The sequence below is a fragment of the Hyperolius riggenbachi genome, chromosome 7, assembly GCF_040937935.1.
Source record: "Hyperolius riggenbachi isolate aHypRig1 chromosome 7, aHypRig1.pri, whole genome shotgun sequence".
Taxonomy (NCBI): domain Eukaryota; kingdom Metazoa; phylum Chordata; class Amphibia; order Anura; family Hyperoliidae; genus Hyperolius; species Hyperolius riggenbachi.
Genome location: NC_090652.1, coordinates 30544957 through 30561569, shown reverse-complemented (window position 1 = coordinate 30561569; position 16613 = coordinate 30544957). Strand labels below are relative to the sequence as shown.

Below are 16613 nucleotides of genomic sequence, written 5' to 3'. Positions count from 1 at the left end.
GGTGCACAGTGGCAGTACACACAATGCTATATTAGTCAGGCTAAGCCGTGTACACAGAGTGTCAGAAAACACAATGCTATATATATAGCGTGGCTGAGCGAGGTGCACAGTGGCAGTACACACAATGCTATATATAGCGTGGCTGAGCGAGGTGCACAGTGGCAGTACACACAATGCTATATATAGCGTGGCTGAGCGAGGTGCACAGTGGCAGTACACGCAATGCTATATTAGTCAGGCTAAGCCGTGTACACAGAGTGTCAGAAAACACAATGCTATATATATAGCGTGGCTGAGCGAGGTGCACAGTGGCAGTACACACAATGCTATATATAGCGTGGCTGAGCGAGGTGCACAGTGGCAGTACACACAATGCTATATATAGCGTGGCTGAGCGATGTGCACAGTGGCAGTACACACAATGCTATATTAGTCAGGCTAAGCCGTGTACACAGAGTGTCAGAAAACACAATGCTATATATATAGCGTGGCTGAGCGAGGTACACAGTGGCAGTAAACAATGCTATATATAGTGTGGCTGAGCGAGCGGTGTACTACTGTTCCCAGCAGCGACACACAATGACTGGGGGGGACCCTGGCTAGCGTGGCTGGAGAGCGAACTACCCTGCCTGCCTACCCAAAGCTAAACCCACAGACAAATGGCGGAGATATGACGTGGTTCGGGTATTTATTTACCCGAACCACGTGACCGTTCGGCCAATCAGAGCGCGTTCGGGCCCGAACCACGTGACCCGTTCGGCCAATCACAGCGCTAGCCGAACGTTCGGGGAACGTTCGGCCATGCGCTCTTAGTTCGGCCATGTGGCCGAACGGTTTGGCCGAGCACCGTCAGGTGTTCGGCCGAACTCGAACATCACCCGAACAGGGTGATGTTCTGCAGAACCCGAACAGTGGCGAACACTGTTCGCCCAACACTACCCCCGGGTGGTGCCTAACCCTAAGACCCCCCTGGTGGTGCCTAGCCCTAAGACCCCCCCTGGTGGTGCCTAACCCTAAGACCCCCCCGGTTGGTGCCTAACCCTAAGACCCCCCCCCCGGGTGTGCCTAACCCTAAGACCCCCCTGGTGGTGCCTAATCCTAAGCACCCCCCTGGTGGTGCCTAACCCTAAGCACCCCCCTGGTGGTGCCTAACGCTAAGACCCCCCTGATGGTGCCTAACCCTAAGACCCCCCTAGTGGTGCCTAACCCCAACCTTGACAGTGATACATTAAATCCATTCACCGTTTTGCAGTTAAATAACTTCTGCAGTTTGGCTTATGTAGGGCGCTATTGATAAATAACGTTACTGTGGGCAATAACGTCTGTTGTTTGGCAAATGAACAGCACTATTGATAAATAACGTTACTATGTGCCGTTTTTCTTCTTTTTTTCCCTGTGCGCCATTATTATGCAGTACTAACGATAAATAGCAATAAGCGTATCTTTTTAATGCGGCGCCATTTTTATGCATAGGCGTTGTGCGCCATTATTCACTGATCCGAGCTCAGGGGCCCAGGAGGGAAATTTGGCTGCAACAAAGGGCCTCTAATGACGCTTTTTGGTTGGGGATGTCTGTTGGGGGGCCCCCAGGCTAATTTTGCCCTAGGGCCCAATTGTTACTTGAACCGGCCCTGCCTGGCTGGGACCAGCGATACAGAAGACTGAGGAGCGTGGGATCCGTGCACATGGGGCTGGAGGAAGCTCAAGGTATGTATAAAACATTTATTTTATATCGTCTCTGGTTTCCTTTAAATTACCAGCAAGCAAGAAAATACACAAGATCATTTTGGAAGCACTTTTTCTACTATTTTTGGTACTTTTTCAATTATTAAATGCTGAAACATTATTATAAAGAGAAGATGAAAAATTATCACCTAGGAGAAAACTTTAGAGAAAAAGTGAATTGCATATGGGCCCAAGGGTTTAAAGCTAGATCCACAGTGGTACATTGGTCAGGTTTTACAAATGTTACAATCAGAAAAATGTATTGTAAATCTTGAACTGAAAAGAAATGTAAAAAATTGTGTTATGTGTGGCCATCTTTATACAGTTACATAGTTAGTTGGGTTGAAAAAAGACGTACATCAATCAAGTTCAACCAGAAGGTAAGTGAAACATGAAAAAATGTGTGATTTTTGCATTTATGCCTAATTCTCTCCACTAAAATCCATGTAGAATTAAATAATTCCTGGAAAAAAATATTACCAAAAGAAAGTCTAGGTTGTCCTGAAAAAAAATGTATGTATAATTTTGATTTATTTATTTTATGGCATAAGTAATAAAAAGTTATTGATGTATCAAAAGTGACACAGGCAAAATGCCAAAAATGTCAAGAATCTCAAGGGGTAAAAACAAAAGCCCTCTCCCTAAAAAGCAATGATAAAGTACACATGTACACACATAGGGCTCGATTCACAAAGCGGTGCTAACCCAGTTAGAGACTTTAGGCGTGATAACCAGTGCACCACGCTGGTGAAAAGCCAGTTTAGGCGTGATAAGTTTAGGTGTGATAAGTTTAGATAAGTGTAGATAGCGCACAAAGTCCCGCACGCAAAGCAGCGCCATTAAACTCTATGCAAAGTGCACCAGACTTTGCTAGCGCAAAACTTTTGATCAGCTGTGCATTGCGGTGCTAACGCAGTTAGTGCTTAAACTTATCACACCTAAACTTATCACACCTAAACTTATCATGCCTAAACTGAGTTTAGGCGTGATAAAGGGCTTTTCACCAGCGTGCTAACTGTTAGCATCGCTTTGTGAATCAGGCCCATAGTGTAAGCATGAAAGCTGTCACATGTATATATTCTAACACCCTATTCTTTCTAGAGATGGGCATTGGTCTACACACAGCCCTTGAAAAAATTAGTAGCCTGATCTGGTTTCAGCTGCCCTTGTCTGCCCCAAAACACCTAAATAGGTGGAGGAAGGGAGCAGCCCACGTTGCTAGGGGAGTACTCCCAGTGGGCGGATCCAAAAGGAGTTTTGGAAACTGGCACACAGGCCACATAACCAGGATTTTGGGATCTGCAGAGGTGCCTGAGCATTATTTATTTGTGTAGATATTCTCTATTTTGAGTTTGGTGAAGAATAGAAATGGTCAGGAAGAGGCCAGAAATTCAGCTGCTGCATGTGATGGCTCCATTTCCTAGCTGATTAAGCTTCTTCAAAATCAGCAAAAAATGTGCATCAATTCAGAATGATCAGCATTGCATTGACTGTTCCTATAGATGAAGCAGTTATACATAACATTTTTAAACCCTCCGTATACTTAAAAAAAAGAGGAATTATGATGACAGAATAGAAAAAGATGAGGTTAATCCATTAGCCGCGTCAATAGATTTATCTAGTTTGAGATAAGTGCAGTGCTTTTGCTTTTGACCTCAGTCGGCAGAACTCGTTGTGCTGTAAATTCTTGGAATGCTTTGATCTCTCTCTGCTAGCAGAAAATATAGAAACTGAAAGCAGAAGTCCTCTTTTATTGTCTCACACTGCCCCCTAGTGACAAGTGGCTATAAGTGCACATTACAGCAGTACCAATTAGTAGCAAGCAAATGTAACAAATAAAAAAAAGTGCTATAATGAATTGGCCTGGAACACTTACAAGCCTCTAAATAAATTGGCTGCTTAAGGGTTAATGCGGCACCTAAACAACATATACCCACTTGTATGTATTGCTGTATATTGCATATTTTATGCAGCCACGCCCTCCCACTGAGGCTTAGCCTAGGCTGTTTCTTATGTGGAACTCCCCCCCCCCCCAAGCATTCTAGGGGATCAGAGATCTTTTCTACTGGCTTTAGAACTTAAATATTCAACAGAGATCACCTGCCAGTACTAAAAATGTTGTTGCTGCCTGTGATAAACTTCATAAATTAAATCGGGAAGAGCAAAGACTTTACAATGTGCAAACACTGCCAAAATAATTTAGAAATGGATTGTGTAAAATAATTCGCAGTTTTATTCATTGCATTATTTTTACTACAGTTCCTCTTTAAGAACCTGAAGCGAAAATACACGTATGAGGTACTGGCCCACATGCAATTAACTTTTTCTCCAGAGTTTTCTCCTAGGAGATAGTTTTAAACTTGTCAATAAAATGCCCTTTAAGCCTCCAGAAGGCAAGAACATGCTCAAAATAATTTTGTTAGTACTTTCCCCCCAACATTTTGGTACTTTTTTAGTTGAAAAGTGCTGGAAAGTTATTTAAAATCAAAGATGAAAAATTATCTCCTAGGAGAAAACTCAGGTGAAAAAGAGAATTGCATATGGCCCCTTTTCTTCTGACTTCTCTCCCAGGTGATATTTTCACATCTTGTCATAAAATTCCTTTTAAACCACCAGCAAGCGAGGAAATACTCAAAATAATTTTGATAGTACTTTTTCACCTATTTTTAGGTACTTTTTCGATCTTAAAATGCTTAAAAGAGAAAAAGATTGCATATGGGACAGAGTGTGGTTTTAAAACTGCAACTTTGACAAAATGATACAATGTTATTTAAAAAAGCTAAAAAGCTATATAACTGAAAATAAAAATAGGAGACTCTTTTCTTTGCTACTAATGTTCTATTCGTTATCCGTAGTACACATACACTTCATTATTTCATATGTTTTTTTTTACCTTCAGGTATGCTTTAATATAAATATGTTGTGAATTGTGATCAGAGTTGTGGTGTTGGTGGTGAGAATCTTTTCCTGACATTTATAGAAAGAGGAAGGCACAGAAGCCTGTAAGAATGTCAGTAACTTCTCATGGAAATACTTCCCATATGTGTGGCGGCAGCAGGCCCTGTCATGTGTAGAGGGCGGGTGAGGGGGGAATGGGATACCTTTATGCTGCATACCATCCATCCTAACTGCCTCCCAGCCCCCACACAGGACCCTACACTGCACACTGCTGATAACCGGCTTATCTGGCCCTTCAAGAGGCCTGGGACTGACACAGCACACAGTGACCTGCGGGGACAGCTGTGTACTATGCTCATTGTTTAGCCAAACATTCTTCTGTCAGTAGTACAGAGACAGACAACCAATCACAGCTCCTCCTCTGTCTGCCTCTGTGTGAGCTGAAGATCCTGCGCTGCATCTGCCTCAGTCTGACCCTCTCCACCTGAAACTGAGACTATCTGAGGACTCTCCTGCTCCACACTACCAGGTGAGTGTCACCCTCCTAAACTCAGGGGCGTATCGGGGTAATATAGCGCCTATGGCAAACGCGGAAATTGCCCCCCACAGTATAGGTCGCTAGAGTTAGCCCCTCGGTATAAATTCTTGTTTCTTATACAAAGGACCTTAGTAAAAGATGCTATTGAACAGTCTTGCAGTATAAAGCTTTATTGGCACAAATACAAAAATTCAAAAAATCAGCACATTTTGTAAAAACGTTTTTATCCGTAAGAACAATCTCCATGAACCATAGAAAAAAGCTATCAGGAGACTGGTATATGATCTGGATTGACGTGGTAATAAGCAATTAATTCAGGCAACGACACATGTTTGTTACGGGCTTATTCTGTGCCCTTCATCAGGCCGGAGTATACAAAAGTAATTCTATAGGGCCCAGTTAGCTAGAAAACCAGAAAACGAAAGGGAAATGGCAACCAACCAGATGTTATCACACTATCCCCATGGCAGGCAGCAGAAATCAGCTATGCTAGCTCATGATAGCTTTTTTCTGTGGTTCATGGAGATTGTTCTTACAGATAAAAATTTTTTACAAAATGTGCTGATTTTTTGAATTTATGTATTTGTACCAATAAAATTTATATCAAGCTTTATACTGCAAGACCGTGCAATAGCATCTTCTATGGCCCTTTCTATAAGAAACAAGTGTTGAAATTGGGTGTGGTGGATCGCCCGCTAAAAGGACTTTTATCAGGGGCGTAACTAGAAATCACTGCCCCCCCCCCCCCCCCCTGCAAAACTTTAGATGGGGCCCCTTTTGTATGATTCCTTATGGGTGGCTGAGCAGATGCAGTCAATAGAACGATTGTGCAGAGAGTAAAAAGCTTTTTCTCTCTGTGCTTAAACTCCTCAAGCATCACTACAGTACACATCACTTGGGGAGGGGTAGAGAGGCTGGGGGTAGAGCTGCGCTGTACACAAGACCCTGCTGTACACTGCATAGGGACTGTCTGCAAAACTTTGTAGGATTCCTTATCAGTGACTGAGCAGGCGCAGTCATTAGAACAACTGTGCAGAGAGCAGAACTTTTTTTTTTCTCACCGTGCCCTTAGTATTCAGCCTTTCCGGAAAGGGAAAAGAAACTTCTCCCCCCACAGGGCCCCCTAAGATCTTCTGAGCCCCCCTGCAGCTGCATCTCTTGCAGGGTCTATTGTTACGCCCCTGACTTTTATATATTTTTGGCCCTTTTCTTACAAAGTGACAAATCCCTGTTAAATATTAATTGGACCTTCCCCAGTATAAGTTCCCAGAGGTAGTACCCTAGTATAGGTAGTCAGAGGTAGTCCACCTAGTATATAGGTAGCTCCCCAGCTTAGGTTGCCCTTCCAGTATAGGTAGTTAGAGATGTCTCCCCAGCAGTTTTGACTTTGAGTGGTTTTGACTTCATGTGATTTCAAATTCGACTGTAATCCAAATATAGAATCGCAGTTTAGATTCAAATCTTCGCCGGCCGCCGCCACTGACCACTCTGAACCCAGCCTTAAACAAAATCAGCCCAGCCTTTATTTTTGCGACACAAACGTAGCGCCAAACAGATATTATGAAATTTTTATTTGTGCTGAGCTGTGTGTGTGTACATTTTCACGTAGCCATCATCAGACAATGAGATACAAATAACTCAGAGTTTATTAAAATGTTTGTGGTAATTAAATGCAAATGTATCCAGTTGAAAATCAACTCAAATTTAAATGCAGCTGCATTATCAAACTGCATAAATGTGCATGAAATTACCATAAAAATATGCATGAATGTAATTATTTGCGTGTCATTGATCATCCCTGTTGCCAGATACCCTGCTTCGTCTTCTAGTGCAGATTGCCATTAGGGATGGGAAAGAATGACCTCGTGAAAAGTGGGCTTTTCCTAAGGTTATCAGGGGACACAGGCTCCGCCTCCCTTCGATGAGCTCCATGCCGGGTTCCATCTTATAAATCGGAACTTCCACTCTGAGAGTGCAAGATGGAATGTGGCTTGGAACGCATAGGAAAGGGAGGCGGGGCTTAGGTGAATTAACCCCCGCATACACAGCTTGTGCCCCCATCCCACTCCAGGACAGTTACACTTATCGCGAGATTGTTCTCACTTATCCCTAATGACCATCTCAGCACCTTGGTCTTTGCTTGGTCTTCTGACATTGTTCTTGCATTGCAGAATATCAGGCAAACATGTTGGATCGTCCCCAGATGATAACGGTGAGCGGGATGCCCCTCCCAGAACCCTTTGCGGCTAACTGGGAGAACGTTCAGCGCTTCCAGGCCAGAGACGACGATGTGCTGATTATCACTTTCCCCAGATCTGGTAAGATGATGCCACGTTTCAGTTTATCACCAGAAGATACATGCCAATGTTCCAGCAACACCGCCCACACCTATAACTGTACCGCCCACGCTAAGCCGCCACCCACAGGAGTGCCTGTGCATACTTAAAGGATACCATAAGCGAATGAAGTAGGAAAAATGGGGGGAGCAGGCAGCTGTTCAAATGACCACCGATTCCCCCGTTCTCCTTTCTGTCCCTTCGATCCTACCTAAATGCCCCTCGCAGTCACTTACGTGTAGCCAGAGTAGGGTATTAGTGCGCAGGCGCTGGCCCACTGGCGCCTCCTACAGCGGGCCGGCGCCGGCACACTAATGCCCTTTAAGTATGCACAAATGCGACTGCGCAAGCACACCACAACTTCTGCACTAAGCTGCTGCCCACATTAAGCCGCTGCCAACAGGTGTTTCAAAGTCCGTGCATATTTACAATCTTTGGTTAGTATATAGGATTCCTGGCAGATCGGCTGTTGAATGTATCAGCACTGGAGTCCCCAAACTGTGTGCCCCAGCAATTGCATCCAATCTCTACAGATGCACAGACTGGGGATAATGGTACTCTACATACCCAACTAGTCATGAAATATGGCACGTATGGTATCATTTTAACCTGGGATAAGCTAAATAATATATTTTGAGGTGTTTTATAACTGTGGCACTTGTCATGTGAAAATTAGGTGGGGTGAAATAATGCCTATAAAATTAAACAGTTCTTGGAATAAAAATTACCCAAATAAAGCCTAGATTGTCCCACAAAAAAACAATATATGCATCACTTTGATGACATAAGTAATAAAAATGTTATTGTTGTATCAACAGCATCAAAATTGTCAGGAATCTTTAAGGGGAACCGAAGAGAGAGGTATATGGAGGCTGCCATGTTTATTTCCTTTTAAGCAATACCAGTTGCCTGGCAACCCTGCTGATCCTCTGCCTCTAATACTAATAGTAATAGTCATAGCCCCTGAACAAGCATGCAGCAGATCAGGTGTTTCAGACTTTAAAGTCAGATCTGACAAGACTAGCTGCATGCATGTTTCTGGTGTTATTCAGATACCACTGCAGAGCAATAGACCAGCAGGGCTGCCAGGCAACTGGTATTGATTAAAAGGAAATAAATATGGCAGCCTCCGTATACCTCTTACTTCAGTTCCCCTTTAAGGAGGTAAGAACCCAGGAATGCAAAATGGTTAAATCATTTATAACTTAATTCATTTTTTTAAATAAACACACTGGGGAGGGAGTTGGAAGGGTAAATGGTTTATTACATAAAGAGTTGGGACGGCCTAGACATGAACTGATGATAAGACTCTGCAGAGCTGTAGTGCTGCAGTGCTGGGTACAAAGAGTTAATCTGTCAGCCAAGAGGAGGTAGGAGGGATCAGCTTTGTGCTGTCAGTGAAACGCTGTCTTTTGTCTCTTCCCATCTCCTGTGAGAGTGATGACTGATATGTATTCAGTCACGACTGAATCTGGGGCTTTAGAAACATGATGTAGCCTGGATTTGTAGGAGTTTTGGATTGCAGAAGTTATCTCTAGACCTCTCTGCAGTGAGCAGCGTTTAAATTAATTACTGTCACACCACAGTCCGTTGTTTTTTGTTCTTCCTTTGTAAAACAGGCTGTTACGTCTTGCTTCTTCCCAGGCACCACATGGATGAGCGAAGTTGTGGATCTGATCTTCCATGAAGGGGACACGGAAAAGGCCCACCAACGTCCGATATATGAACGGGTGCCCTTTCTAGAGTGGGCCGGGCCAGATATGCCTACAGGTAAGAAAGGAGATGTCACTTCCGTTGTATCCAGCAGGTTATTTCAACCCACACATTCAACTGAAGCTTCATCCTTCAAAGTGTCCAAAGACCCCATCACATTCAAGGTCCCATTTCCTCAAGGCTTGTGCTTCAAAGGAGTCCCCAAGTCTCCCCTCCCCTTTTGGAGTCCTTATGGGTGCACAGGGGTTGCGGCATGTACGAGTCATAGTCATCAGAAGATTGACACCTGGGGGTTATTGTACAGTACAAGGTGGAGCAACATATCTCATACTGCTGGCCGGCACACTTAATTTTCATCCATCCTCAAGGCATTCTCTCTCCTCTGGTCTCCACCGCTCCTTGCAGTGTTGTCTCTGTCCCAGGGACCTGGTAACATGTTACATCATTGTGTACATGGCTGTGAGGAGTAGAAGACGTGTGTCGGAAAATCCAGGAGCCTGGAGCAAGGTAAGGATGGAAGAAAAAGATATCTTAGGTCAGCCATGGGCTTTAGACCCAAATGGCGGGATCACCAAAACACACAATGCAATCTCACGCAGGTAGCAATGAAACAACAGAGCATACAATACAACAGCACTGACAGTTAATACAATACTCTGCAGTCTCTCTCTAGGAAGTGTAAATTATCTACTTAGTCCCCAAAGGACTAACTTATTAAATATTTAATATTATGAAAAAAGTGGAACAATGCAGAAAGAATATATACATATATTACCGTATATTTACTAAAACAAAATTAAAAATGACAATGACACACAACAAGGGGGGGGGTTTACAGTTAGGTGTCACAAAGGGGGTAACGTCTAACCCTAAAACCCCCCTTCCTGACGCCTAACCCTAAACCCCCCCTTCCTTACGCCTAACTCTAAAACCTCCCTTCCTGACACCTAACCCTAAAACCCCTTCCTGACGTCTAACCCTAAAACCCCCTTCCTGACGCCTATCCCTAAAACCCCCTTCCTGATGCCTAACCCTAAGTGCTCTTTCACACTAGAGCCCTTTTTCTGTGTTTCAACGCAAAGTCAAAACTTTGCTTTGACCAAGGTAAAATGAAAGTCCATTGACTTTCATTTTACCTTTCACACCCGTTTCGATGCTTTGCGGTACGACGCACCCGGGAGCATTTTAACGTCAGGAATTGGCGTTTCCCTGTCAGGTTAATTAATTACTACCACCGCTACTCAGCGGTGCACTGCAAATACACGCCCCAGGCTATCAACGTGTGCAGGAGAACGGCTCCTGCACGCGTTGTCTAATGTGAAAGAGGCCTAAAACACCCCCTTCCTGACGCCTAACCCTAAAACTCCTCTTCCTGACGCCTAACCCTAAAAGCCCTCTTCCTGACGCCTAACCCTAAAACCCCTCTTCCTGACGCCTAACCCTAAAACCCCTCTTCCTGACGCCTAACCCTAAAACCCCTCTTCCTGACGCCTAACCCTAAAAGCCCTCTTCCTGACGCCTAACCCTAAAAGCCCTCTTCCTGACGCCTAACCCTAAAAGCCCTCTTCCTGACGCCTAACCCTAAAAGCCCTCTTCCTGACGCCTAACCCTAAAAGCCCTCTTCCTGACGCCTAACCCTAAAACCCCTCTTCCTGATGCCTAACCCTAAAACCCCCCTTCCTGACGCCTAACCCTAAAACCCCTTTTCCTAATGCCTAACCGTAAAACCCCCCTTCCTGACGCCTAACCCTAAAACCCCCTTTCCTGACACCTAACCTTAAAATCCACCTTTCTGACGCTTAACCTTAAAACCCCCTCCCTCCGCCGAAAATAACGTAAAGAAAGAGATACATTTCTAATGCTATACATTTCAAAATTATTATTTACAAAATTATAATTGTCAAATTAATTTAAAATGTCTACTTTTAGCTTCCCTTCAAAAGTACATGACTCAGATATTGCACCTAATGCCTGGTACAAGCCATGCAATTTCCATCAGATAGACAGGTTGAATCGATTATTTCTGACAGATCCAATCTGAATTCTGATCATTTTTCTGATTGATTTTGTATTGATATGATCGGAAAATTGATCAGAAATAAGATAGGCCCTGTTGGAAATAATCAATTTGACCAGTCTATTTGAAGGGAAATTGCATGGTGTGTACCAAGCATAAAGGTACCCATACACTACGTCGATTTCTATTGAAGTACAGCAGATTCGATCACTGTGATAGAATCTGCTGTGAAATTGTTAACGCAGATGTTGACCAATCGACCGATTTCCATCCGGAATTGATCGATTCAGTCAATCTGTCCAGGCAGAAAATTTTGCTCGATCTACAGCTGGTCGGGAGCGCATTGCTAGCTGCATTCGATGACAACCAACGCAGCAGTAATATCACCTGTCTGCCGGCGCGGGACACAAAGTGAAGGTGAGAACAGAGAAGGACACCGGTAGAAGTGAGAAACTGCAGGGACCCGTCGCGGGGACTCGCGACGGTGGACAGGTAATAATCTCATTGGGGCTGAAATCGATTCAAAATCTGTGTGCAGTGTATGGCAGCCATTAGATCCCTCTGATCAAATTAGATCAGATAGGGATCTATCTGTTGGTCGATCTGGTGGCAATCAACCAGTGTATGGCTACCTTAAAGCGGACCCAAACCAAACATTTTTTTAAATTAAAATATTTAGTTGCACCACTCTGACACATACAAAGATAAATGAACACTCCTTCAAACCTATGAGCATTTCAGTGCATGCTTTTCACCCTTCTCTTTTCATAACTAGGGTTATACTGGGGGTAGCCATTAGCAATTCCTCCATTGCTGGAGACCATCTACTAAACCAGTTTGCCGGATTCTGTCCCGGCAATTTGAAAGGAAGGGAGGGGTTCCTCCAATAAATGTAAAATATTTTATATTTGTCATCATGCAGCTGAAAAAAGGCTGCTATTTATTATCATAATTTATAAAATAGATTTTATTTCTGAAATCTTGTATTTTTAATTTGGGTTCACTTTAACTCTGGCATTATCTGATCTCAGGTCCTGAAGTGTAAACACTGCTGAGAGTATTTATCCTCCTTTATGTACCTACCTAGGCAGATGTTGCACAATATTTCAGTCTATGGCCTTTTGAAGTTTGATGATCCTATTATCAGGAACCATATAACTACAACCAATCAGACAACAGACAGGCCCCTGAGTATAAGACTAGCTCTCTGACACACCAGCCTCTGTTGGGAAGAGTTAGTGGATGTGATAGGAGTAGAGAAAGCTTAGCTAGCTACAGGGGGCGTAGCAATAGGGGGTGCAGAGGTAGCCACCGCATCGGGGCCCTTAGGCTAGAGGGGCCCTGAGGGGCCCACCCTCAACCACAGTATTAGCTCTTTATTGGTCCTATACTGATAATATTCACTTCTATAGATGATTAGAATAGCAGTGATCATTAACACTCTGTTTCCCATCCCTTTCTTGCACCTCTGACACTGTGGTTGTCCTTGATTGGTTTTGGTGTGGCGTATCAATTGTTATTTATAGAGAGCTTGGGGGGCCCCAATGCAAAACATGCACTGGGGCCAACAGCTTTTTAGCTATGCCACGGCTAGCTACTGCCGATTTATTTGCAGTCTACTCTGTGTTTGTGGTTTGAAAATCTCCACAAATACAAGCTACAGCAGGCTAGATTGTAGTTGTATTCTAAAACAAAATTCCTTTTTAAAGGAGAACTGTAGTGAGAGGTATATGGAGGCTGCCATATTTATTTCCATTTAAGCAATACCAGTTGCTCGGCTGTCCTGCAGATCAATGTGGCTGCAGTAGTGTCTGAATCACACCAGAAACAAGCATGCAGCTAATCTTGTCAGATCTGACAATAATGTCAGAAACACCTGATCTGCTGCATGCTTGTTCAGGGGCTATGGCTAGAAGTATTAGAGGCAGATGATCAGCAGGATAGCCAGGCAACTGGTATTGCTTAAATGGAAATCAATATGACAGCCTCCATATTCTTCTCGCTACAGTTGTCCTTTCCTTTTAAGAAATACCAGTTCCCTGGCTATCTTGCTGATCCTCTACCATTAATACTTTTAGCCATAGACCCTGAACAAGCATGCAGCAGATCAGGTGTTTCACCTCCCATTCATTAGCCTATAACTTTATCACTACTTATCACAATGAACTCATCTATATCTTGTTTTTTCCGCCACCAATTAGGCTTTCTTTGGGGGGTACATTTTGCTAAGAGCCACTTTACTGTAAATGCATTTTAACAGGAAGAATAAGAAACAAACGGAAAAAATTCATTATTTCTCAGTTTTCAGCCATTATAGTTTTAAAATAATACATGCCTCCATAATTTAAACTCACGTATTGTATTTGCCCATATGTCCCGGTTATTACACCGTTAAAATTATGTCCCTATCACAATGTATGGCGAAAATATTTTATTTGGAAATAAAGGTGCATTTTTTCCGTTTTGCATCTATCACTATTTACAAGTTTAAAATAAAAAAAAATATAGAAATATTTCATCTTTACATTGATATTTAAAAAGTTTAGACCCTTAGGTAAATATTTACATGTTTTTTTTTTTATTGTAATGTTTTTTTTTTATATTAAACATTTTATTTGGGTAGTTTTGGGAGGGTGGGATGTAAACAATAGGTTTATAATGTAAATGTGTGTTGATTTTTTTTTTTTTTTACTTTTAGTTGTAGTATTACTTTTTGGCCACAAGATGGCGGCCATGAGTTTGTTTACATGACGTCACTCTAAGCGTAACATACACTTAGAGAGACGCATGGGGGAGGTAACAGCCAGAAAAGGCGCAGCTTCCGAGAGAAGCTGTCGCTTTTTCAGCGGAGGAGAGGAATCAGTGATCGGGCACTATAGCCCAATTCACTGATTGCCTGGCTAATGAATCGCCGGCCGGGAGTGCGAGTGCACGAGCGCGATCTGCCGCGGGAACGCGCGGTAGCGCGCATGGTTCCTGGACATAGTTTCTACATCCAGAAACTAACATAGGTTAAGCATGGTCGCTGTGTCCAAGCCGATGCTCCGATGTTTTTTTTCTTTTCTATTTGTACACTGTCAGCTTCTCCTGACTTATGGGGGTGATGGTCATACACACCAAGCCGCTGACCCCCCCCCCCTCCCCCCACCCCCGCCGCTATCAATTTACGGGATATGTGCATTGCCTGCTTCTCCTGACTTATGGGAGTGGTGGTCACTCTGACCGAGCTGCTGCTCCCCCCACTACTGTCATTTTATGGGATATGTACACTGTCTGCTTCTCCTGCCTTATGGGGGTGATGGTCAGTCTGACCGAGCCGCTGCTCCTCCACCACTGTCATTATATTGGATATGTACATTGCCTGCTTCTCCTGCCTTATGGGGGTGATGGTCACACTGACCGAGCCGCTGCTCCCCATGCCACTGTCATTTTATGGGATATGTACACTGCCTGCTTCTCCTGACTTATGGGGGTGATGGTCACTCTGACCGAGCCGCTGCTCCTCCACCACTGTCATTATATTGGATACTAGCTGATTGCCCGGCGTTGCCCGGGTATGTATCTGGCTGGTGTCGGCTCCACCTACTTTTTCTAACCCTAACGCATAATTACTCAATGACCGAGTTTGTGAGCTTTGCCGTCTTTGGTATCAATAATTTGCATTGAAATGAAAAAAAACTGATTGGCTGTTTGTGGCTCCACCCCTTTTCTGAATTTGAACCCCAGTCACCCAATAACCAACTGTACCAGGTTTGATGCCTGTGCCATTAACAGTTCAAGAATGGTAGCAATTAAATATTCCCCTTGAAAAGCAATAGGTGAAGTTTGATCCACTTTTGTAGGCTCCACCCACTTTTCTGAATATTAATCCCAGTCACTCAGTGACCAACTGTGCAAAGTTTAAAAACCCTGCCATTAACACTGTAGGAATGGCTGCAGTTTACATTTTCCCAGTGAAATTTGTATTTGTCTCAACCCACTGATGACCCGGCGTTGCCTGTGTATGCATTTGACTGGTGTTGCCTCCGCCCACTTTTTAACCCTAACACACAAACACTCAATGACCAAGTTTGTGAGCTGTGGGGTCCTTGGCAACAATAATTTGTATATTCCCATAGAAATTAAACAAATCAGATTGGCTGTTTGTGGCTTCACCCCCTCTCCAGCATTTGAACCCCAGTCACCCAATGACCAACTGTAGCAGGTTTGAGGCATCTGCAGTGTAAAAATGGCAGCAATTTCAATATTCCACTTAAAAATCAACAGGTGAATTTTGATTGGCTATTATAGGCTTCACCCACTTCCCTGAATATTAATCTCAGTCACTCAGTGACCATCTGGGCAAAGTTTGGGAACCCTGCCATAAACAGTGTAAGAAGGGCTGCAGTTTACACTTTCCCAGTGAAATTTGTTTTTGGCTCCACCCACTTTTTGTAACCTGGACACAAAGTCACTACTCAATGCCCAAGTTTGTGAGCTTTGGGGTCCTTGGCATCAATAAGTTGTATTTTCCCATAAAATGAAACAAATCTGATTCACTGTTTGTGGCTCTGTCCCCTTTTCTGAATTTGAACCCCAGTGACCCAATGACCAACTGTACCAGGTTTGAGGCTTGTGCCATTAACAGTGCAAGAATGACAGCAATTTTAATATTCTCCTTGAAAAGCTACATGTGATTTTTGATTGGCATTTTTAGGCTCCACGCACTTTTGTGAATATTAATCCCAGTCACCCAGTAACCAGCTATGCTAAGTTTGAGAACCCTGCCATTAAAAGTGAAAAAGGGCTGCAGTTTACAATTTCCCTGAAAAATCTGTTTTTAACTCCACCCATTTTTTGTAACCTGGACACACAGTCACTACTCAATGACCAAGTTTGTGAGCTTTTGGGTTCCTGGCATCAAAATTGTGCTAATGGAAGCAGTTTATCCAGCAAAGAAATCTGGCTGTTTTTAGCTCAGCCCCTTTACTGAATTTAAACCGCAGACACTTAGGCCTCGATAGTTGTGCGATAAAAAAATCTTGTCAGGAAAATACCGCACTCTGTATTTTCCCGGTCTGTGTGCTAATTCATAAGGATTTCCCCAGCTGCCTTTGGAGGTCGGTAAATTACTGCAGCCCATTGAGCGGTAGAGTAGAGCAGTGTCCCGATTCCCTCTTTGCCCTGCAGAAATGAATCACACAGACGGCTCTCTCTGGTTCTCTCCACTGATGACTCAGACAGATGAGTCACACAGTCTTTCCCTGCCTGCTCAAATGATTCACACAGAGGGCTCTCTGGCTCTCTCCACAGATGAATCAAACAGACTTCGGCTCTCTGCACTTTGCATTAATCAGAGCTGTCAGAGGTGTCGGTAACTTGTTAAGACCTCACCAGAGGTGTCGGT

General features: G+C 43.6%; 1 protein-coding gene across 1 annotated transcript in view; it reads left to right on the top strand.

Annotated features, from left to right (window-relative positions):
* LOC137524222 (sulfotransferase 1B1-like) overlaps positions 1-16613 on the top strand; it is an 80789-nt gene that overhangs the window by 56360 nt on the left and 7816 nt on the right. Inside the window, exons 2-4 of the mRNA XM_068243839.1 lie at positions 2051-2105; positions 7333-7479; positions 9142-9267. Coding sequence (XP_068099940.1) covers positions 7347-7479; positions 9142-9267 — 259 coding nt within the window. The 5' untranslated portion in view covers positions 2051-2105; positions 7333-7346. The remainder of the gene's footprint in view (positions 1-2050; positions 2106-7332; positions 7480-9141; positions 9268-16613) is intronic.